Source organism: Ahaetulla prasina, chromosome 2, assembly GCF_028640845.1.
Source record: "Ahaetulla prasina isolate Xishuangbanna chromosome 2, ASM2864084v1, whole genome shotgun sequence".
In the NCBI taxonomy this organism is placed as follows: domain Eukaryota; kingdom Metazoa; phylum Chordata; class Lepidosauria; order Squamata; family Colubridae; genus Ahaetulla; species Ahaetulla prasina.
Window position 1 is genome coordinate 203,479,208 of NC_080540.1, and position 24,703 is coordinate 203,503,910.

A 24,703-nucleotide genomic window follows, 5' to 3' on the forward strand; every position below is an offset into this window, starting at 1 on the left:
GGCTGTGAGCCGGCTGACAGTCAGATGTTGATTCGAGGTATTAATTCAAGATTGTAACTGTAATGGGAAAGTGATCCAAAAATAGGTAAACTGAAAGAACCACGTCTGTCTTTGACTGAGACTGAGTCAAAAACTGGGGCCGTTGGCTGAGGGCGTCTCCTTGCAGCTTTGACAGATGAGGACAACCCATTCCTGGATGCTGTTCCTACTACAATGGAGAATACCGTACTTTTCGGAGTATAAGACGCACTTCCCCCCCCAAAAGAGGGTGGAAATATTGGTGCAATTTATACACAGAATATAGGCATTTTTTGCCTCCCAAAACCCCACCCTGGGCATCCCGTTTTTGCCAAAACCAGGCCCATTTTTAGCAAAAACGGGGCCTGCAGAGGGTTTGGGAGGCTGAAAACGGGACCTTTTTTGCAAAAATGGGCCCATTTTTTACAAAATGGAGGTGTTTTTGTCCTCCCCATCTCCCAGGAACACTCTGTAAGCCTCCCAAACACTATAAAAATAAGAGCAAATCCCACTCCCTCCTAGCACGGATGATTGATTGATTTACTCAATTTCTAGCCACCCAACTCAACCAAGTGACTCTGGGCAGCTTACAATTCTAAAACTATAAAACAATTTTAAAAACAATGAAACATTGCATATTTCCCCCTACAATCTGGTTTCTCATTTTACCGATCTTGGAAGGATGGAAGGCTGAGTCCCATCAGGATCAAACTCCACACCATGGGCAGTTTGCCTGCAATACAGTACTTTAACCACTGTGCCACTCATGAGGTTATCTAGTTTGGTAATGAAACATTTGCAAGAAAACTATCATGCTTGGATAGCACCAAGGAACCCATGATTGTAGTAATATGTTCATAGTACTTCAGTTTCATGATTATTTCAATAATTTTACAAAAATGTTTTAGATATGACAATATTTTCTTGTAGCAGAGATCAAGCATTCAGAAATATAAGTTTGCTATACAGACAACTTATAATACACAGACATCATATATCTTGTTTTTAATGCCAACACAACTACATCTAGTATATTATTGATAAATGATCTATGCATGCCTATTACTGGCAACTCAATATAATTGCATTCCAAATCTGAGTTACACCAATATTTTCAGCTAATGCTCCTTTCATTTTAATGGAAGCCCATAGTACACAACAATAGTGTTGCAAAGCAAATTAGCTTTTCTATCTTTCAAAGCTTGAAACAATTTCTAATGTTATTATGTCTTCTTGGGCCCTCCCTGCTTAATTCCCCAACAGAGTTGAAATGCCAATAGAAACAAGATACAATTTTTGAACCCTATGACATTAGAGAGTAGAATAGTAAAGATAAAATGGCTCACCCTAGTTTTGAAAATACTGCTTCCCGAGGATATTCTCACTTTTGCTGTGCTTCTAACCTTGTGGGCATTTTTAAAAACTTAATATAGTATTCATATACAAAGAAATGACAAGGTAAAATAATTATGAGTAAATGTAAGTTTCTTTTCAGATAGGAAATGATTGTAAGGCTTTCTCACAATGAAGGCGCACAGGAGGCTTGTTGCAATGCATGAATCACATTATTTAAATTTTGTTACTCAGAGATATGGAGCAGCGATTAATTTCATGGATTTTCATTATTTCTATATTTGAAAGAAAAGTGTGTTCACAGTTCTGTTTTAAACTATGGTTTACCTAACATACAGGAACATATTTCTATTTTAACTTCAAGATAATTTTGTATGTTACAGATTACATTCTTACTGATCTAATTTTACCAACAACCGATTAACTAAGTACTTCGTGCAGTATTGATTTCTAAAGCTACATTGTATCATTTTCTAGTTCCTAATATTGACTCAAGTCTGTAGAAAATAAAATGCATTAGAGATTATAGGGATGTGACACATAAAAAAGACAGACCTCCCTCACTACGTATATGGATAAATCTTACATATATTCAAAAAGATTTCGGAATCACAGTATACACAAAATAGAAATTTATTTTTTATTTCACTTGCAGAACAAATCAGTCTGACTCAAACAAATTATGTTAAAACGTTTCAACATGGCTGTTGATTCGAGGGATTCGGAACAAAACACAAAATATTTCAAGTGCATAGAAAAACAATGAAAACTCAGGATCAGCTGCATTCCCTTGTTTTTCATCCTAGCTTTGCAAGAGTGAAGTTATATTCTCTACTGAATGCTACCCATCACCCAAACTTCAGAAAGTTTATCCAAGGGCATCACTGTTTACATTAGCATGTCACATTATAAATCCCACCCACCCAACAGAAAGAATAGACAGGTGATTTTTTTAAATTATTTTTTTAACCTCTCTGGGTGGCTCAGTTACCACATAATAGCACAAACAAGAACAGTTAAATTATTTAACATTCTTTTTAATTGGTACAGCAGCCCTATGAGGTTTTCTTTCTTTCTTAATTTCCTTGACTAGGCTGTCAAAAATGTGATGCCTGTTTGCCAGATGCAAAAGAATTATGTTATTCTTCCCCAGTGTTGCTACTTGTGCAAAAGAGTGGGTGAAAGAAAGAAAAAGAAGACTGCTAGAGCTTCTTAACAGCATGAGTAACATAAATATTACAAAACAGAAGAGAACACACAGACAGCATATAAACATTCATTCCCAGCCAGTATCTTTCTGTAACACTCATACAACCCAACTATACACTTGCATGGATTCTGTTTCTTGAAACAAAGCACATTTTTATTTCATCCTTGGGACATAAAAGCATGTTTTGGTTTATGTCCAACATACTAAAAAGGGCTCAATTCTTTGCAGTTGAAATGCTCTATATTTCTCAAGGGATGCCCAAAATATCCTAAGTGGGAGATATTGTTTTATGCACTTTGAGTTTAAAACAAAACACCCATGCGGCAATAGTTTATCCTGACCACAAAACAGTATTTTATTCCAAGAATTCTGTAATTGGCTTTTTAAAAAATCCAACATTGAAAATAAAATGGCATGGACAAGTTGAATCTTGTTGCTACTAGTCAAAACTAAGCAAAGAGAAAAGCAAATAGAAATAGGGATCAGAAAAAAAAGAATACAACAAGCAGAAGCAGAGATTAATACAGTTTCTGGATCCCAGTCACTGAATTATCTGAATAAAAACCATTGTATCATAAGTCAGGTATAAAAAGCTACAAATTGTACACTCAGACGATGGAGTATTAGAGCAAAGATAATCAAGAAGACTCAACTCAAAAATAAAAGTAAGCTTTTGTAATTTTAGGTTTTGTCTAGATGCTCCTAATAATGAAAAAGTCTGTAAATATGAGCACATTGATCATTACATTCTAACTATACATATGTTTTCTGACAGGCCAATTAAAAAATTGGAATCTCATGCTATTTGTAATGTTATTACAGTATTGAATTTAAAAACTCAAGATGAAATACATCCCAAAGTGCTGAAACAAATAGACAACTGGATGGACTGGACATACATCAGAAATCCTGGAGAACATGTGAAGTATCCTATCTAGAACTAGAATAGAGAAAATATAACTCTTCAGAAAGAGAGAAAAGGAAAATTCAACAAACTACAGATTGATCAGTTTGACAGAGAAGCCAACAAACCAACAATCCAGAAAACTGGTAGACTCCCCTTCATGAAATATATTCAAGCACCTCTTTAGGATTCTTCAATTTGGGCTCCTGCACTATGCAAGGGGCTGCATTAGAGGGCCCAAATGGATTCTTCCAGCTCTGTAATTAAAATGGAATGTTTTCAGGACAAACAAAAAACAAATCACGCTATCTCATATACCATATAAATTATTTTTTTAACTTCGGTTAATAACTCCAATTGTCATATTTTATGTAGTTCCCTATGATACTGAAAACATGTATCAGAGCTTAGAAAAGCTGTACACAGAAAAAAAGAAAAACTTAATAAAGACAGAATTCAATCTTCCATAAAGTACTTATTGTAATGCTAGCAAGATTTCCATAGATAAAATCTAATATCAAATCGAGTCACATTGTATCTTTAGGATGAAAAGCAGATTAAATAGCATTTGCCTCCTTTCCTCAGCCTATAATATCTCTGTATCTATATATGACATTGAACAAGATGCCAAAGAATTCACTGGTTCCATTCAAATCTTCTGTTGCAACCAATTGGAGGAATACATGCTTGAATCTAAAAGCTCAGCAATAGGCAAACACAACACTGCTGAGTTGCTCAGTAACACGAACGTTCAATGCAGTTTCTAAACTACATCAAAAACACAACACAGCTGACAAAATCAATAAGCAAAAAATATGCTTATTCATTTCAAGGCATTGTAAGGAAGAATAATATTGTGAGGTCATTGATTCCACATTAATTTGAGTTTATTTAACTGCACTTCCCCCCCACCTTTTTTTATTTCTGTTACTGGTAGTTCTTGATTTATGACCACAATTGGAACTAGAATTTCTGTTGGTAATCAAGAAGTGAGTTGCACTAGATTTTTTTGCTGCAATTGCTAAGTGAATCATGTGATGATTGAGTGAATCCAGCTTTCCCCATTGACTTTGCTGATCAGAAGCCAGTTGGGAAGATCACAAATGGTAATCCCATAATCCTGGAGTGCTGCCACTGTCTTAAATGCATGTCATAAGTGCCCAAATTTTGACCATGTGATCTAAAGACACTGCAACAGTCATAATGCAAGGCTCAGTCGTAAGTCACTTTTTTCCCCGGTTCCATCAAACTTTTGAATGGTCACTAAAACAAATGGTCATAGGTCAAGGACTACCTATACATACTTGCCTCCAAAATTCATTTTTAAATAATGGAGAATCAAATTGAACTAACTGAGTAATGTCTAACTGATGCCAACAACATCTACCTATCAATATTTGGCCATAATATATTAATTTGAAAAACAGTTTATATTATACATATAACGAAGCAATATTTTGAGTTTATTATACCTTTCAATCTATCTACATGTAGAGTATTATTAATCCACAAAGGTCAGGCAAATACACGATTAAGGAGGTGTTGAGGAGACACTGATAACATGCATCTGCCTTAACTTGAATACATATTTTTCTGACCCTTTCCAGCAATGTTACAAGAGCAGGAAAAGACAAAGCCACTTTGAAGAGCAGTCTATAGGTACCCTACTTCAAATCATTATGATCAGAGGCTTTAGATAAATAAGGAGAAGCTAGGTGCCATCATCTCTTAGTTGTAAGCTTCCCAAAGACAACTGGTCACTCCTCACATGGATTTTAGTACAGTCCAACCAATATTCAAAGACTGTATTAGCTATCATAGTCACGTAAGAATCTAATAATGGCCAAGTAAGTAATGGTGTTTATTTCAGCAAGCATTAAATATATCATGAGCCTACCCATTTCTTCCCATTCACATATTTGTAAAACAAGCTATCATTTTAGAAGTTGGTAGGGGAAATTGATCAAGGAAAACATCAAAATCCACTTTAATAGAAAATGATTTACTACTGAGTACTTGCTGCAGTTCACAAAGTACTGGAGTTATTAGTGAAGGTTTTATATGGAAATTATTTCCATCTGTTCTGTTTTCAATAGTTTCTTGAACTGACAAAATCTAGTTTTTTTTAAAAAAAAGATAAAATCTAGTAAGTTTTTTTTAAACAGAACTTAAAATGCTTAATTTGTGTTAAAGAAGCTGTCTTTGGCACTCAGTAAAATAGACATCAGCAAGTACATTTGATACATTTCAAAGCATAATCAAAGCAAATGTTTAGTCTGCTTTAATATTTTTATTAGTTTATCAAATTATAAAATGCAGAAGTACAAAGAAAAAAATGAAAATAATGGGAAAATAGGGGAGGAAAAAGGTAAGAGAGAAAAGTGTAGGGGAAAGGGGAAAAAAACCTATTGATTTCCGATTCCTTTTGGTGCAATAAAATAAGGTAGCAATATAAAACCTCAACTTTTTACTTTTATATGATAATTATATACTAGCCATTTCTATAACAAACCTATATGATCAACAAACCCCAAAATCAAAGTTTCTTTTTTTTCTACCTCAAACACACAGTTCTAAAGCCATTTCCAAGTAGAAACAAAATTGTATTCTTTTCTTTAACCAAAGCAGTCAATTTAGCCATTTCTGCTAGCTCCATGAACTTTTGCAGCCATTCATCCATTCTAGGTATCAAAGTATCCTTTCATTTTTTTGCATGAAGTATTCTTGCTGCCATCAACATATATAAAATCAAAGTTCAATTTTTTTTTAAGTTTTTTATCCATTAAACCTAAAAGAGTGTCTGGTTTTATCTTTATACTCACTTTAAGAATCTTCTGTATTAAGACATGAATCTTACTCCAATATTTCTTTGCTTTGTCACACGTCCACCATAAATGCTAAAAAGTTCCTTCTTTATGTTTATATTTCCAACATTCATTTCAGGTGCCTTTATACATTCTTGACAATTTGTCCAGTGTTAGATAACCAGAGGTACATCATCTTATAAAGTTTTCTTTTAAATTATAATTTAATGTGAATTTTAGAAGTTTCTCCCATAAGCATTATACTAAATCAAAGTTCTTTGCCCATTGAAACATGCAATGCTTTACACACTCATTCTCCAAGTTCAATGTCAATAACAATTTATAAACCTTAGCAATATGTTCATTATTACTATACAATAGGATTTCCAATTCATTTTTCCCAAAAAATCAAATCCATAGCTTTTTGTACAGTTTAAATCTTTCTTTTAATTGTAAATATGTAAACCAATGGCAAACATGTTCTTCTAATTCCAGCTCTTCTTTAGATTTGAGGAGAGGGTCAACATACTTGAAAGGTATTATTTTACCATAAGTCCACCAGCCTGGCCTTGCCACCATTTCTTTTCTGAAAAAAGCTTCCTGGGCAGACACCCGAAGAGGTGTCTTTATATTTATGCCAAACTCTTAGGATGGCACATCTAACGAAGTGATTATTAAAATCAACATTTACTTAACCTTATCTTACCATAAATAACCATGCGATCCAAACCTTAATTCATTACCCTCTAGCTCAAGTAACCTCTTATTTTGGAGTGTCACCCACTCTTTTAGCCAGATGAAATAACAGGCATCAAAATATAATTTCAAATCTGGTAAACCCAAACCTCCTTTTTCCTTAGCATCTTGCAATAATTTATATCTAATTCTTGGATTTTTCCCTTGCTATATAAATTTAGAGATGTCCATCTGCCATTATTTAAATGGAGTATCAGTTAGAAGTATTGGTAAAGTCTGAAACAAAAAAGAAAAGCATCTTTGGTAAAACAGTCATCTTAATCACAGATATTTTACCCAATAATGATAGTTACGATTTGTCCCATCATAATATTCAAAGCAAACATTTACTCTGAAAGAAGAAAGTAATTTAACTGAACATACTAACCAAAATATGGTATATTTGGTTTTAGCATGTTTCATGAATTTATTCACTGTTTATAATTTGTGGTTTATAGATAATTTTGGCTGATTCCGTAAATCACTATTAAGCATGTATGAACTCTTTATCTTGGTCAAAGTTCTGCAGAGTCACTCAACCAATTCAGTTTATCAGTGCAATTCTTATGAAATGTAATCCTAATTGAAATGCAAACTTTAGTGGCAGGTGTTTTACCTATGTCTTTTAAAACAATAATATGCCATATCTCTAAACTCAGAAAATTGTGCTGAAAATTTTGATTAAAACATAAATATCTCAATTCTGATTAATGGATGTCAATTCCAAATAATGTATCAGATTGTCAGCCACTGGAAACATTTCTGCTGCTTGAGTGTCCACCTGATAATCTAAAGTTTTTATTAACTCCCCAATTTTAGTCAAATTTGCATGTAAGTTGGAACAGGCTATTGTCAGTCAAATGTTTGTCTTAGTATATATAGTATTTACTTCATATTTCTATGCATGTAAAACTTAAGAGATACTTCCAACTCCATATTTTAAAACATAATCATGCAGCACATAATCCTATAGTAATGATTATTCTCCTTCCTCAAACTGACAACAGCTGAAGCCATGCAATGTTTTCATGAGTGTCACCAAGTATACATCCTACATATTACAAAAGACATGTACTACTTGGTGACACTCATGAAAACATCAGGGATTCATGAAAATATTGTGCAGCTTCAATAGTTCATCGGCTTGAGGATGGAGAATATCTGCCATTTTTAGTAGCAGGCAGTTCATTTGTAAGTATACATTGTCTATAAGTCCAATATTCTTAACATGGGGACTGCTTATAAAACATTTAAACATGTAAAAAAAAAGTAATTGTTGCTGGGTGCTAGAAATGGGAGCAACAAGCAAGCTGTTCAAAGGCCCATCACTAACCCGATTCTCTTGTTACATTTTTCAGCAATACAAGTAGAATTGCTTAGCGATCACAACTGGGACTGGAAATTGCATTGCCAAGCAGAAAATCACATGATCATGACGGACTTCCACTATCACTTCCACTTCAGTCATTAAGTGAGTCACTGCCTTCATTAATCACATGGCCATTGCTTGTGATTTTAATTCTACACTCTCGATCAATGGCTGAAATGATCACAACCACCTTACCTATTATATCAAAGCAGCTCACATAACAGTTTTTAATTCTAGCTTAGATATAAAATCTTTAGAAGCAACAAAAAACCAGCAAATCTTAAGTATACCATCTTAAGTATAACAAACTGTTCTGCAGAGAACACTACAGTCCACCATGCTACTTCCTATTTCACTAGGCGTTCATCAAACATAATGGTTCTGCTATAATGCGTTACATTACGCTACTGAGAAATAAAAACTCATTAGTACTTGATTGCTAATCAAAATTCCTTCAGTGAGGTAATGTCAACATACAAATTATCAGTATTAATGTTTACTAGATAGTAGAAAACTTTCAAATCGATTTATCATGTTTTATCATGTCATTTCAGAAATAACCATTAAAATTCTACAAACTAGCTTTAATCTAATTCAGTAGCTCTTTAATAACTAAAATGTGAAATGGTTCTTAGCATCTATATATGTTAAGACTTTATCAAAAGATCTGAGAATATCTAATGAAATGAGCATTTTAAAAATATTTGTCAGGCAAATTTAAAGTGTATCAGGTAAATTAGTGGTGAGTAAAATGGAGATCATAAGTTTTAATCAAGGATTTGCTGAACAAATCAAAGAAATGCCTACAAAAGAAAAATCTTTCTTCCTAAGCCTTTCAAGGATACTACTTCATTTAAAAAAAGCAACCTAAAGCTTGCTTTTAAAAAGACTGACAGAATTCCTTACAAAAAAATTCTGAAGAAACCAAGCCATTAGCCAATAAAAGAAGAGATCATCTTAAGAATCATACATGTTTATCAATAATTAGGACTACAAAGAAAAACAAAATGTACACTTTTTAAAATAATATATGTGCCTCCCATCTATACTTCAGTGGTAGTTATTTACAATATTCTTACAATATTCAAAACAAAATGGCCAAACTTTAAATGTATATAGGAATTACAATTTTAGAAACACTAAATAAGAGAAAATTATTTTAGAAGTATGTACAAAGTCCAGTGAAAAATATCTCAGAATTTATACTAATGAAAAAAATCAAGTTGATTATTAGAAGCTGAAAATAAGTACAGATTACAAATTACAACAGTTCATTTAGTGACCTTTCAAAGTTACAATAGCACTGAAAAATGTGTCTTATGACCACTTTTCAGATTTGCAGCATCCCCATGATCATGTGATTAAAATTCAGACGCTTGGCAACTGATTCATATTTATGACAATTGTAGTGTCCTGGGGTCATATGATCACCTTTTGCGACCTTCTGATAAGCAAAATCCATGGGGAAGCCAGATTCATTTAACCACCAAGTTACTAACTTATCAACTGCAGTGATTCACTTAACAAGTGTGGCAAGAAAGGTTATAAAATGGAGCAAAACTCACTTAACAAATGTCTCACTTAGCAGAAACTTTGGGCTCAACTGTGGTTGTAAGTCGAGGACTACTTGCATACCATGATTTAGCTGCCCACCCTGTCAATGTGAAGAAATTACACTGGGTTGAAACTAATCTAATGCAGATGTATTCTCTAAATGGACAGAAAGATCCCTACAGAAATCACTGGATATACAACTCAAATCCTCTGTTCACCCAAATGCCAACATTTTGGCACAAGCACATTACTGAGATAGAGGCCTCCCATCAAATCTGCCCCCTTCCCAAATCTCTCCTGGAACTTTCAACTATGGTATCCTTCCAGGACATGATGGGAGATAAATATACATGTGCACTATAATGAAGTAACTGTGCTCATTTCTGCAGGAGGATGCTGGGAAAATGTGATATTAGCTGAAATCTAACAAAGTTCTATCTTATTGGTTCATATTTTTTTAATGTTCGGTTTCAAGAAAGGAAAGGTTAAAATTCGTAAGTGCTTAAAATCAGTTTAGATACTGAAAAAGTGATTTCAGACTCATTACTTTTTTTGGGAAAGAACGATTGTCAATTGGCTTATCTTTTACCAACTTTAGCTGACTCATTGATAGAACTTTTGAAAGAAAATGGAGTTGATTATTCATGTGCTAGTTACTTCCACGTTGGGACAATGTCTTGTATTTGGATCATTTTTTAGCTATAGATTTAATCATTAGAAAATACTGGTGCCAGATTGCTGGCGCCATGGCAATCTTGGTATTTATATAGCACCTTGCGCACACAGTTTTCCTATTTGTTCCCTGATTCAAACTAACGTGCCAGTAAAAGTCTCTTGAACATGAGCTCAACTCTGAGTTAACCACATAGACCCATACTTTCTAGGTTTGGTGTTTTAACAAAAACAATCAATTTATTCTCTGGCATATTCCTTTCTTCACTGAGATACAATCCTCAACCAAGTGGAAGAAGAGAATTGCAAAACGGAAGCATATGGGAACACATGACCTTTAAATCTAGATATTTTTTCTTCACACTGGGATTAATATAAATGTATCGTCAAAGTTATATATAACTTTGTTTATGTAGCTGTCCTTAAATATTAATACAAGGATATAAAATTCTTATATACATATGTATTTCTGTCCCTTACGTTTTTCAAGAATTACTACCCCAGCACAACCAATCTGCTTTTCCTAAATTGATTTATGCTACATCTTATGCCTTCCCTAATATTATTTAAAGTTTCTCCTTTCAAATTCTTCCTCTATAAAACCAATCTTCTGTGAAAACTTTGGTATAATATTTACTCCCTATATTTCACTACGTCTCTGTAATAAACCATAAATTTATTCTCTGGCATATTCCTTTCTTCACTGAGATACAATCCTCAACCAAGTGGAAGAAGAGAATTGCAAAACGGAAGCATATGGGAACACATGACCTTTAAATCTAGATTTTTTTTCTTCACACTGGGATTAATATAAATGTATCGTCAAAGTTATATATAACTTTATGTAGCTGTCCTTAAATATTAATACAAGGATATAAAATTCTTATATACATATGTATTTCTGTCCCTTACGTTTTTCAAGAATTACTACCCCAGCACAATCAATCTGCTTTTCCTAAATTGATTTTTTTTTTTGTTTACATTTATACCCCGCCCTTCTCCGAAGACTCAGGGCGGCTTACAGTGTATAGGGCAATAGTCTCATTCTATTTGTATATATTTTTTTTTTACAAAGTCAACTTATTGCCCCCCCAACAATCTGGGTCCTCATTTTACCTACCTTATAAAGGATGGAAGGCTGAGTCAACCTTGGGCCGGGCTTGAACCTGCAGTAATTGCAGGCTTTTGTGTTCTTAATAACAGGCCTTACCAGCCTGAGCTATCCGGCCCTTTATGATTTATGCTACATCTTATGCCTTCCCTAATATTATTTAAAGTTTCTCCTTTCAAATTCTTCCTCTATAAAACCAATCTTCTGTGAAAACTTTGGTATAATATTTACTCCCTATATTTCACTACGTCTCTGTAATAAACCATAAATTATGTAAATTCTTCATTTTCTCCCCATTCTATGATACATCGCAAGCTCTTGATCTAATACATTATGAGACAATAGTATAAATATACAATAACTGTATTAGTAAAATACATTTCCCATTTGAAACAGCATTTTTACATTCACAAAAATAAGCCACTTTTTCAATTCTTTATTAAGTAAGTCGCAAGTGCCTGGGTTTAAAAAAGCATGATTTAACAAATCACAATACTAGGTACAAACTTCTAAACCAAACCACATTATGGTTTACTATATTCTGTACTGTAGCCACTGTGTACTTAGGACCAGATCATAACAGAACTATGCCGTTATGCACATTTCCTAATGGGCTTAAGCTGTACTCTTTTAATGTAGAATAATTTAAAGTTAGCTGAGCAGAAGAAATTTATTGCTTCAAGACATGGTACTTAAAAGGTTAATGACATTAAAAACAGGCTTACTAGAAGGAACAAGGAACAAGTGTCTTTCAATGATTATTAAATCACAGATTAAAAATGGAATTTGGTAACTCAAGATAATAAGCCTTTGAGTACTGTAAAAAGACACATGTCCACCACACTGTTTATGAATTCCCCAAGGTCATCACATTAGGTGCTGTTCAAAACAAATTGCTGAATTAGATGGACATTGACTGGTCATATAAGGATGAATTCAGGATGTATAGCAAATACTGAAGCAGGAAATAATGCATACAATAACTGGAACAATATACAAAAAAGCAGTATCACGATTCAGCTTTATTTACATACTAGTATCTCTCCACCCCAGAGTAATCTCTGTAATTACTGTATTTTTAATTTCCTTATCTCGGAGTCTGTATTGTACAGTAATGTTTTGAAAACTTTGAGCTAAACACCAAAGAGCTAAGGTGTAGAATTCAGATATGCAAAAGCTATTCCTAGCTCGAACTTCTATCACTAAAGATTAATATTCAAATGTTTAGGGAGATAGAGAATTGTTCACAGTGAAAACAACTGTCAACACAGAACTTAGTAAAACCTAAACAAGGAATTCATCAGATATTAGCTCAGTAATAGAACTATTAACAAAACAGAGTTGCCAATAAAGGTGAGGCACATTTATCAGTTTTCCTGAGAAAAGAATAAATAAAGCTAGTTGCAGCATAATGGCTGCATCTAGACAAACTTCAGAAAGGATCCCAGCAGCCAGTATATAAAAGATTTTATACTAGTCAGTGCAACATTATTGACTGTATCAGCAATAAACTGGCTCCCTGAAAGAATATCAAGACCTACTCTAATATACAAATCAAATAGAATAGAATAGAATTTTTTATTGGCCAAGTGTGATTGGACACACAAGAAATTTGTCTTGGTGCATATGCTCTCAGTGTACATAAAAAAAAAGATACGTTCATCAAGGTACAACATTTACACACAATTGATGGTCAATATATCAATATAATGCCTTGCTGCTTGTAAATAATGAACAATGTGTTCTCCAAAATCATCAACTGTTGGTTCTCTGGCTCCAATTCTCCATGTTAACTGTCAAACAAGACAATCAACTTTTAAAGAGACATTATTACTTGCTTGCTAATGAGACCTGTCCAACACATAAGGACCAGACATCTGTGCTGATTCTCTACTATTGTTAAATATACTGAAAGTAGCAGCAAAGCTATGTTTCTCTTATAAATTCAGTGAAAATAATTTACATAGAAAACCTAACAAAATAGCAATACTTTGTAAAATTGTTTAAAATAATTTTTTCTTCATCACTAAAATCTATTGAGGATAATACACTAACTTTCAGACTACAGTCTCTTTAACACTGACTTGGCAACTTTCAGTTAATAAGCATAGGATTCAGCTGTAAAACTAAAGACATTTACAAATTACAAAAATAATTTCAAATAGTTTTTCCATTTTACTGTGCGCTTACAATCTCTCTGAGATCTAGCGAGCTTTTTTAAAAAAGAAAAATCACTATTATTGCTATTTATAAGGAAAGCACTCAGATGAAGAATTGGTATCAACAGGATATACCTCACAAGTACTTGGCATCTCTCCTTTATAATTTTAATCAGCATAGCTATAATGGTGCTTTATTCTGCTAGCATGCTTTAAATCTCCATACAACTTGATTGCAGCCCTTAAAAACAATTTAAAAACCATTCATTCCTCAAAAAGACAACAGTAGTCTATAGCTTTACTGAAACAAACCAAAAATTTAACTAGTCCAGCATCACTTCCAGCAGTGACCAGCCAAAAGGTTCCATAAAAACTAAGAGGAGAGCAATAATCCTCTGTTATCATTTGGCTCCAATCTTATTCAATGGCATTCTGCCTACAAACTTGAAAAATCCATTAACCTATAATGGCTAATAATTATGAGAGAGCTATCTTTCATGAATTCCCTTATTAAACTATAAAGGATAACTATATTCTGATAGTTATCAACTCATGGAATTCCAATTATAAAAGACAATAACCAAGATAGCTAATACATAGTTAATTTCTTCAATTACCTTTAAACATAAAAGTGCTGTTTGTCATATTTCTTCATTACATAGTATCCCAAATGCCTGTCATGTATTTCCATAACAATATTTCAGGCCCACTGATAATGAAACCTGTAGTTTGCTTCCCCTGATACTAAACTTGCACAAATCTGGACAAAAGTTGTTTAAACAAGTAACTTCTGATTATTGACATCTTCAAAATATGAGAAGAAAGAATGATCCATCAGTCCTGCATATAATTTTCTTTCTTCTTTTTAAGGATATTCTTTTCCAAATTCTCCTTATTTCAACAATGAAAAGGCAGAGAAAGCTGAATTATCACTTTTGTAAGCAAAGCAAGAGATCCTACTATATTCTGTCAACAATTTTTTTTCTCAACGAACCATTCTTATTATTAAAAAAATACTTGCAAATACCTATAAAGTACCACAAGATACAAAGATGCCTGATGAGAGAAGTACCTAAACAGTGATTAATTTTACACATTATTGGACAAAAGACTGACTATAAAATGTTAAGTTTGCAGGAAATCATTTAAAAACTCAACACTTTTTCCAGCCAATAGCATATACCCCACACATCCATCCAAAACTAAATATGCCATTTGATCTGTCTCTGGTGTATTTTTCTCCATTTGAAATTACTTTTCTCTGGTACCATTACTATTCTCTTCTGGATTTCAAGAAAGGGTGTATTCTTTGAAAATACATGAACTTTATCCAAGTTCAGTATCAACTTCCTCTTCCAATCTCACATTTTCCTGTGCAGGCACCTTAACCTTAGTCCAGCTATCTCCAAATACACTTTTAAGTACACAAGGTACATTCCCCACTTTTCGGGCCTGTGATCTCCGACCGTTAACCTCCCTTCTTCCTTCCTCTTCCCCGATATGCATTTTCCAGCGGCCTTGCCCCTTTAGCTCGTCTCCTTAGCCCGATGATCACAGCTTTTAACCGGCTACGGTGGATTCCCGGTTACCCATTCCTCCCCAGCAACTGCAACGTCAGCCCTCATCACACCTTTCCCAACATCTGTCCTTCACACCTCGTTTGCTCAGGAAAACTTCCCCCCCCTCCGTGCGTCCTACACCAAGCGATCATCAATCCATCCCCTCCGATTTCATTCCGCAACACTTTTTTTTCTTAACGCCGTTAACCCTTCAAATGGAGGCACGTCATTCCCATGTGCCGCAGAAGAAACCCTCAACTCTGTCCGAGATGCCCCGAAAGTCCATCCTTACTGATTCCTATGACCTCCCCCCACAACACCCACCCACCCCGCCACTGCCATCCATCCGGCTTCTCGCCCGATTCCGAGCCCCTTCCCTCCTCTCTCTCTCTCAAGGACGCCCACCCTAAAGGCAGAGATCGTCCCGGAAACCGGGGAAACTTTCGCCCAATAACTATTTCCCCCCCACCAGGGTGGGGCCAGGGCCAGGCCCGGCCCCGAGGCTCCCAGAACCGCCTTGGCTCGGTTTTTTAGGCCGCACCTCAGGCCACCCGTGGATCGGGGTCGGAAGAGGGAGTCGTAACGGCCATAGGCCCCATGACAATGCAAAGCGGGGCCGGCCCGCCCTTCTGCCGCTCTGGCTCGCCCTCTCGGACGGGCTCGATCGCCGGCTTCTTCCCGGCCCGACTTACTACTCCCATCACCACTCCTAGTGCAGCGTCGGCGGCGCCATGATGAGCCACCTCTGCCTCGCTCCTCTTTCCCTCCCTCCCCCCCACCCCACCGCTTCCCGGCTCGTCTCGCCCAGGGCCGGCCTGCTCCCGGCTTCGCACTCACCTTCATGTCGGGACATCCTAGTTCAGAGGAGAAGACGGCGGCGGCGGCCTGTCCCGGCCCAGCCCAGGCCCGTCCCGGGCTCCAGTTCCCCCCTCCCACCCACCCCCCGCTCTCGGCTGCTCGGCGCCCGCTCTGCAGCTTCGGCCCGGCCCGGCCCGTCTCGGCCTAGCCTGGGCTTTCCCCCCCCTCCCCGAGTCGCCCCTCTTGGTTGTGTGCACGGCTCGGGAGGGCTCGCCGGGGCTGGGGAGCGAGGGAGCGCGAGCGCGCGCGTGTGTGTGTGTGTGGGGAGGGAGGGAGGAGACTCGGTTCCGGTGGCGGAGGAGAAGGAGGAGGAGACGAAGGTTGGCGATGGTGGCGGTAGCGAGAGCGGTGAGCGCCTTTCCGGGTAAAGAGAAGCGGGCGGCGTTGGTGGTGGCGGCGGCAGTTCCCCCCCCCCTCCCCTTCCCCCTAGCAGCAGCAATGAGGGAGGCGCGCGGGCGAGTGCCGCCGCGGTGACACGGTGACTTCGTAAGCTTCGCTCAGCCCCAGGCCAGCTTGTAGCGCCGCCTCCCCACCCACCCCCCGCTCTCGGCTGCTCGGCGCCCGGTCTGCAGCTTCGGCCCGGCCCGTCTCGGCCTAGCTTGGGCTTCCCCCCCCTCCCCGAGTCGCCCCTCTTGGTTGTGTGCACGGCTCGGGAGGGCTCGCCGGGGCTGGGGAGCGAGCGAGCGCGAGCGCGCGCGTGTGTGTGTGTGTGTGTGGAGGGAGGGAGGAGACTCGGTTCCGGTGGCGGAGGAGAAGGAGGAGGAGACGAAGGTTGGCGATGGTGGCGGTAGCGAGAGCGGAGAGCGCCTTTCCGGGTAAAGAGAAGCGGGCGGCGTTGGTGGTGGCGGCGGCAGTTTTCCCCCCCCCTCCCCTTCCCCCTAGCAGCAGCAATGAGGCAGGCGCGCGGGCGAGTGCCGCCGCGGTGACACGGTGACTTCGTAAGCTTCGCTCAGCCCCAGGCCAGCTTGTAGCGCCGCCTCCCCCCCCACCCACCCCAACAACACCCGCTCGACCACGACGGCGGCGGCTCTCGTCGGCCTCTTTCGCCTAGTCCCCTCCCCGCGCCATCCGCGCGCGCGCGCGCGCACACACACAAGCGCTCTCTCTCTCGCGCTCGCTCTCTCATATACACACACAGACGGGGCGGGCGGAGGAAAGAGGAAAAACGGAGAGAGAGAGTCTTTGGACGGTAACAGCGCCGCCGCGACCTTCTCCTCCAGCCTCTTCTTCTTTCTCTCCCGCGGAGAGAGGAAGTGGAAATCACCCAGCAGAAGCGAGGTAGCGGTGAGGGGATGAGGCGACGGCGGCTGAGCAGCCCAAGGAAGAGCCTGCCTTCTCTTACGACGGAGGTTTTCCCGCTCGTCCCGAAGCCGAGGCTAGGATCGTGAGAACGGAGAGCAAGGCTAGGCGTACGGCATTTTTGGCCGTTTAGAAATCTATGGAGATTCTCAGTCATCAAGTTTCTCCCCCCCCTTTTTTTTTTCTTTCTCCTTCCAGGAGGCAACTGGACTTTCTTGTTTTCGTCTTTGGGGACGTTTCGCTTCTCCGAGAAGTTTCTTCAGCTCTGACTGGATGGTGGGGAGTGGAAGGATTTATATATTCCTTGCAGACAGCTGGTCATTTGCATCCTTTTAAGAGAGTCGTTCAGGAACTTGGGAGGTTTTATCTGGGTCCTCAGGGTCATCTGAGTGGTGCAAATGGTAATGGTTCCTGTAGTGTGCAGTTCCCCCCCTGCCCCCCTCGGAAATCTGTTTATACTCCCACATCATTCAAAAGGTGTTAATCCCAAAGCGCAAGCTAGAAATCTTCCGCCATTTAGGTTGATGTTATACAGTGGAAGAGGACAGGTGCCTCTGTAGGATTAACCGATGGTCTGAACTCTGATAAAGCACAGATTTCTCTCTCTCTTTCTCTATCCCTCCTTCCCTCTTCCCCCCTCCCTCTCCCTGCCTCCCTCCTGGAATTTTTGGAGCCTGGTGGTATAACTTGCTACTATTTACTTTCAGGTGAAGATTTAAATACACCGGAATCAAGTTAAATTGGGCATACAGGACCACAGGTGGTGGGGCTTCATTCCCCCCCCCAAGAATCATTGTCCTAAGTCCAGTTTCAGAATTTCCTATTTTACAAACTGTTACAGGTGATTACCCGCATCTTTAATTCCCTGGCTTTCTTGAGTCTGTAAGGTATGCTGAAAATAGTATCCCCCCCCCATTATATACCCAATTGTCCCAATTCTCTTAAAATCCCCGGCAACTTTTCTCAACTAGTTACTGTACACTGAACTTCCACATGGGAACAAGTGGTATTTAAGTTGGATGGTTGGTATGTTCAAATAATGAACAGTGGTATAGAGGATCAAAAATGTGGGCATAGTTGAGTAATTGCAGCTCAGAGCCTGTCTTGTATCACTTCCTCCTAGAGCAATTATCAAGCAAAATGCAGGCGGCTACTATATACGTTGATAGGTTCAAGATTTTACTGAGAAGAGCTTGACTGCCTAAAGGAAAATGATAGCAGAACAGATACACATTACAACTTCTCTCCTTCCTGGAGGAGAAAAGAGAATATCTGTCTATAAAGATGCCCTCTCCTTTCGACAGTCAGACATTCATGATCATTCTTAGGGAACTAGATTTCTAAACTACATTTTGAAAATCCATGGGGGGGGAGAATTCAGAATCTAAATCTGCACATTGTGGTTTTATTAAATCTATGAATATGAACATTTTAGTGAAGGAACTGAGGAAAACTGATAGTAGAACTTTTTGGAAATACCTCTTGTTTTTCAAAGGTTTCTCCATAAAAACTAGCCAAAGACAAAGGACACAGATTTTCTTTATCCTTGTCTCTTAATTAATGGCTACTGCTAGATTTATACTGCTATAAAGTACTTTAAGAACAAAATTGGAAATCACTAAGTCAGTGATGGCTGATTTTTCTACACTACTACTCCCTTTATTTTATGTACATTAGAATTTCACTCCTTTCCTTGGGCAGCAATCACACAAAATGGGCTTTCCTTAACACTAATTTTTAAATTGGGAGAGAGAATAATGGAGTTTTAAATGTAGGAGATGACCAGGCTGAGCCTGAGGGAGGGGTCAAGTACATCATCAGTTTAGAATCTAAATCCATCACATCTTGAATTCTGCTTTTACGTTAGTAGTTCAGATTCTTCTGGAAAGCGTTAGCATGCATTAAACCTGAATTCATTTGAACTGCCTTAATTCCTGATCTCATGCGTGACAGCTCCAATTGTTTTATGTTAGAGGGCATATTTGGAATTTTGAAAAGATATTGTGCGTGCTGTTGTAAAACGACTGCACTGTGGGAGAGCCCATTCATGATTATCATAACAATGTTTTAAAATCCCACCCCCAAAAGCAAAATAGTGTGCACAAAAAATAAGTCTTCAAATTCTGAATAAAATATTTATAATATGTAAGGCAAATTTTGAATTCACAACTTTTAAATCCAGTAAAATTTTAATTTTATCTTGCTAGTTACATGACCTTGAATTGTGAAAACCCAAGTGGTTTTAAGAGACTTCCTTAGTTCTTGGACAAGAGACTACCCAAACTCTGAATTTTTTTCTTTTACTCCCAACATACAGCACTATTTGATATAGTTTATGCTATCCCTTTAAGAAATACCTTTCCCATATTGTCATGCATATTCAAATTATACATTCCTTACAAGTAATTTTTGTTTTGTCTTTACTTTCCTCCTATGCCTATGACTGAGCCATCTGCCATCTCTGTAGCCTGCATCCTCCATTTTTTTTTAAAGCCTTCAAAATCTCCTGTCCATGATTACCAAAAATTAATAGTATGGTTTCTCATGATTTTGGTTAAGAACAAATAAAAATTATGGTGTATATCCTAAAAGAGGCTTATTTTAAAATAAAAGTACTTCGAAATCCAGGAAAAAAACAGAAAATCCCAGTTCCATCTGTGTGTGGCTTCCCCTATGTCGCATCATCTTTATTTATTTAATTTGTATCTTGCCTTTATTATCTTTACAAATAAGCCAAGGTGGTGAACATATCCCATATATCTTCCTTTTCCTATTTTCCTTATAACAACCATGTGAAGTGGATTCCATCCAATGTCTTTCTTAGCCCAGCCAAAAATGTGACGCACCTACAATGTGAAGTCCTAGCTAATGAAGATTAAGGATACTAAAGAGATGGTAATTTGCAGTTTTTCTCAACTAATTGCTTAGATAAGGTAACTTGTCAAAATAAAATTATGGAGGCAGGTTCATTTCTGCTGGTCACTGCCTCTTCATTACTGAGATCCTGTACTGGATTTTAAAAAAAAATTGTCCCAGTGAATGAAGAATGGAACCCTACTTTTTTGTATCCAATTATACACATTTGTGGAGTAATCTGTAAATTAGGTAACTTACTTATTTTTCCTTTTTCCTAATCCTGCTAATATATAATTTCTGTCTTAAACTGAATGTCAAATAAAAGGAAACAGATTTCCCTTAATATTAAAATCACTCTGAAGGAAAAAAAAAAAAGATCTCATTATAGTGATCTGCCTTTCTTTTCCAAAATCCTTGTGGGGAAGAAGAAAAAGAAAAGTTCCAAAAATGAAAAAGAATTTTTAAAAAGGAAAAGGAGAGAAAATCTCTAGCCCTGTCCTATAAAGAGGTTGGATTTTTCTGGCCTTTCAAGGGGTATATTATATTTAACAAATGCTTCAAATTCTACATTTGTTTATTCTTAAACATGTTTACTGAGGAGTAAACCCCACTGGTTTTTATTGAATCCAAAGGCACATGTTTTGAATTGCAACAATAAAGTTTTATGTAATTACTGTGAAATTCTTTAGACATAAATGACACAATTCAGTTTGTTAACATAAGTGTTCTAGGTTCCATTACCATGTGTCCACTATCATATTCTTGTTATCACCATTTGTACTATGTATTTCATACACACATTCTATTTTAAATCAAATGTGTACATTTCTTTACAGTCCATTTTCCTCTTTTCCTCCTCTTCTATGCTGAATTTTCCAAACTATTCCTTTCTCCCATCTTTTCTGAAGGTATTTTTGCTTCAGTCTCAAATTATAACAGTGGTGGTGCTTGTTATTATTAATGTTTTGTACAAAGAATAAATACATTCACAATTTTTACTCAATGGAAGTTTGTGGCTCAGAATGATTTGAAGGCATTTCTATTTTGAAAGAATTATTTTAGGATAAATCAGAAAATATTATTAAAAATATTTTAAAAATACATCAAGAATAACCTAATAATCCAAATATAAAAAAAATATTTTCTTCAGTCTTGTTTTATTACAATAAAGAACTGGCCAATGAAGAAAGCTGTTTTGCTCAAATGTAAACATACCTTTTTTGGAGAATATTCAAGTTTATGTTAATTCAGTACTGTCTTAAAAAGAAAAACATACTATACTATAATAAGCGGAAACTGGGGGATATATCTTACTAGATTGGGAAGTAGGGAGACCCATGAAAGGATAATTGTAGATTTTTATCTTCAAATTGTTGTGGGATTAAAATGGTGCATAGGAAAAAACATTTGAGTTTCATGAAATCAAACAGTTTTTGCCCAAAGCATTGTCCTGTATACAGTGTTGAAGTGATAATGATAAGTTGTTAGCTCAACTTTGTAATATTTTCAGTAATCCCACACACTGTTTTACTAATCCCATAATTCAGGGGTGAAATGCTCCCGGTTCGCACCGGCTCTCCCGATTAGGTAGCGATGGCAGTTGCTGGTTCGGAGGACCGGTAGCAAAAATCCCTGGCCCCACCCCCCCTGCCTCTGCTGAGCCGCACCATCAGCAGAGGGTTTTTTTTTTTACTTTTAAAAGTTTTTCTTCAGCTGAAAACATATCTTTAAAAGTAAAAAAAAAACATGATCGTGGGGCTAAGCAGAGATCATCAGAACACTTTAAAAGTTTTTTTTAAAAAAGCTTCTTCAGCCGAAGGGGGGGAAAAAGAGGGGGGCTTTAAAAGCCTCCTTTGGCCATCCCAGCTGAGTTCCTCATCACCAGAACCTTAAAAAACATATTTTCTACATGTTAAAACAATTATTTTAAGAGCTTCTGGGCTGCTATGAGGGAACTTCAGCTGAGATAGTCAGAGAAGCTTTTTAAAACTTATTTTCCTCTGGCGATCCCAGAGGAGTTTCCTGATCCTAGCAGGCTTTTAAACTCACTTTTTAACAGCCCCCACTTACAAGAGCCCTCACCCATGCCCAGCCAATTCCCCCTCCTCACTTACCTATAATTACTGCTCTTTCGGGCTGGCAACCCTATGCTTTCTTCAGCTACTGAAGAAAAAAAAAAGCGTTGCTTTGACTTCCTGCTTTGCTGGCTGAGGAACTCTGGGATTTGAAGTCCACAATAAAATAAAATAATAAAATAAAATATTTGTGCAGCTTTCTGAGATTTGGTGTGTTCCTGTAGTGTTTCACTCTAACTACACAAACACACAAAATCTCACAAAGCTGTATGTGGCATTTTGTGTGTGTGTGAGTCAGTTGTGTTGTGTTGTGTGTGTGTAAAATGTGAAAGTGTGAGGTTCCTGCTTGTTGCAGGGGCCATTTTGGGTGAAGTGCAGCTGCTTTTACATTGTGTGTGAGTCAGTTGTGTTGTGTGTGTGTAAAGTGTGAAAGTTGGTTTTTGGTACCTCTTACTGTTTTGTATACTTTGTTAATTATTTTTTTATTTATTGTTATTGGCCACGCCCACCCAGTCATCTGACCACCAAGCCACGCCCACCAATTAAGCCACGCCCACAGAACCGGTAGGGAAAATTTTTAGATTTCACCCCTGCCATAATTGCTTTTTGGGAACTGAATTTGAAAAATACTCCTTTACCTACAGTTTTGCCATCAATTTCAGAAAACCAAACTTCCAGATGTATACTGAACAGGCTAAATGTGCTACAGGACTAGAGGGTAACAAGTGTCGGCATTTCTCACATCTTTGGAGATGGCAAAAATTTCAGTTTACCAATAGAATCCACCATCCTCTTTCCCCCACCATTCTCAAGTGGATGGACTGTTTGAGAAGTGATTTTTTTTGCCAGTTCCCGAAGATGCGACAAATGGCTGAACTTCTTACATTCTAGCCTGAGGCAATTGATTTGTATGGTGTATTTCCTCTACAGAATCTATGAAGTAAACCATGTGTAGGAGGTCCCAAGTGTCAGATCCACCATCACTTGATGCTGCTTTTCCTAATTGTTGATGGACTTGACATTTTTGTGCCAAGAATAGGAACCCTAACTTGCCTACTGAATTCATGACAAAGAAATTCTTTTAACTTGGCACTTTCTAGTTTGTGTACCAGCTGCTATGCTGTAGCAGTTTTCATAGAAGAGTTACAGCCATATCGTATTTATTTCACAGAACAAAGACTAAGCTGTTTTAACCCCCATTCAGAATTTTCAAACAGACATCTCATTAACCTTCGTGCTCAAATTTTTGATAATGCAGTAATGAAGTTAGAGCTGTATTCATGTGGACAGAACTCTTTTTCTGATTTCCAGAATTGGAATGGTAAGATCTCTTGTACAAGAAATCCATATATAATGCCTTGTCCCACTTAAGTGGAAATGCAGGATTATGTGTAAAAAAACAGCTCAGGATGGTCAGTTTAAACTGGCATTATGAATACTGGTACTGTGTTTCCCCGAAAATAAGACCCAGCCTTAAATTTTTTTGGGCTCCAAAATAATCATTAGGGCTTATTTTGGGGGAAACGGGATATAAGGCTGATCAGCCAGGCTGGGCACCCTACACCCCACCCCCCCGGCACACACACAAGAAGCTGTGAGCACATGGGGGCTGATGGTGTCCGGCAGCAGCTACAGCCTACCAGTCCTTTGGACAGTAAACTCGGGCTGTGCAGCCTGTGCAGTGCAGATGAGTTGATTACTTGTCCAAGAAGCAGAAAGAGGCAGAGGTGCAAGGGGGGAGGTGGGCCAGGGCAGCCGGCCATTGGAGGCTCATCTTCACATGGCACCGGCAGCAGATAGAGGCAGAGGCTCAGGTACGAGGCAGGCGATCCTGCTGTGGTGCACAGGCCACAGGCAAGCCGAGACACAGAGGGATGGAGTGGGCAGGGAGGCTCGTCTTTGCATGTCTTGTCTTGCCTGTGGCCTGTGCGGTGGGATATGCTGCCTTCTCTCGCGCCCACTCCATCCGCCTGCGCGACGGGATCGCCTGCCTTTCCCCTTGCCTCCATCTGTTGCCGGTGCTACCCACGAAGATGAGCCTCACGTGACCACTCACCTGCTCTGGCTTGACTCTCAGCTTTCCCATGGCCCACACGGCATGTCTTACGAGGCTTCCCAAGTAAAGTACGTCAATTTCCCCATCAGAAATTGATCCAAGTAACATTCT

The 24,703-nt window shown here is 38.1% G+C and overlaps 1 protein-coding gene across 3 annotated transcripts in view; it reads right to left on the bottom strand.

The window, feature by feature from the left end:
* KCMF1 (potassium channel modulatory factor 1) overlaps positions 1-16,400 on the bottom strand; it is a 50,460-nt gene extending 34,060 nt beyond the window's left edge. The window contains exon 1 of one of the 3 annotated variants that reach the window (XM_058166292.1): positions 16,286-16,400. In XM_058166292.1, coding sequence (XP_058022275.1) covers positions 16,286-16,301 — 16 coding nt within the window. In that variant the 5' untranslated portion in view covers positions 16,302-16,400. Of the gene's footprint in view, positions 1-14,506; positions 14,550-15,989; positions 16,142-16,285 lie in introns of those variants that run through there. The other 2 variants (XM_058166293.1, XM_058166291.1) reach the window with 2 other exon arrangements.
* Positions 16,401-24,703: the final 8,303 nt, after the last annotated feature.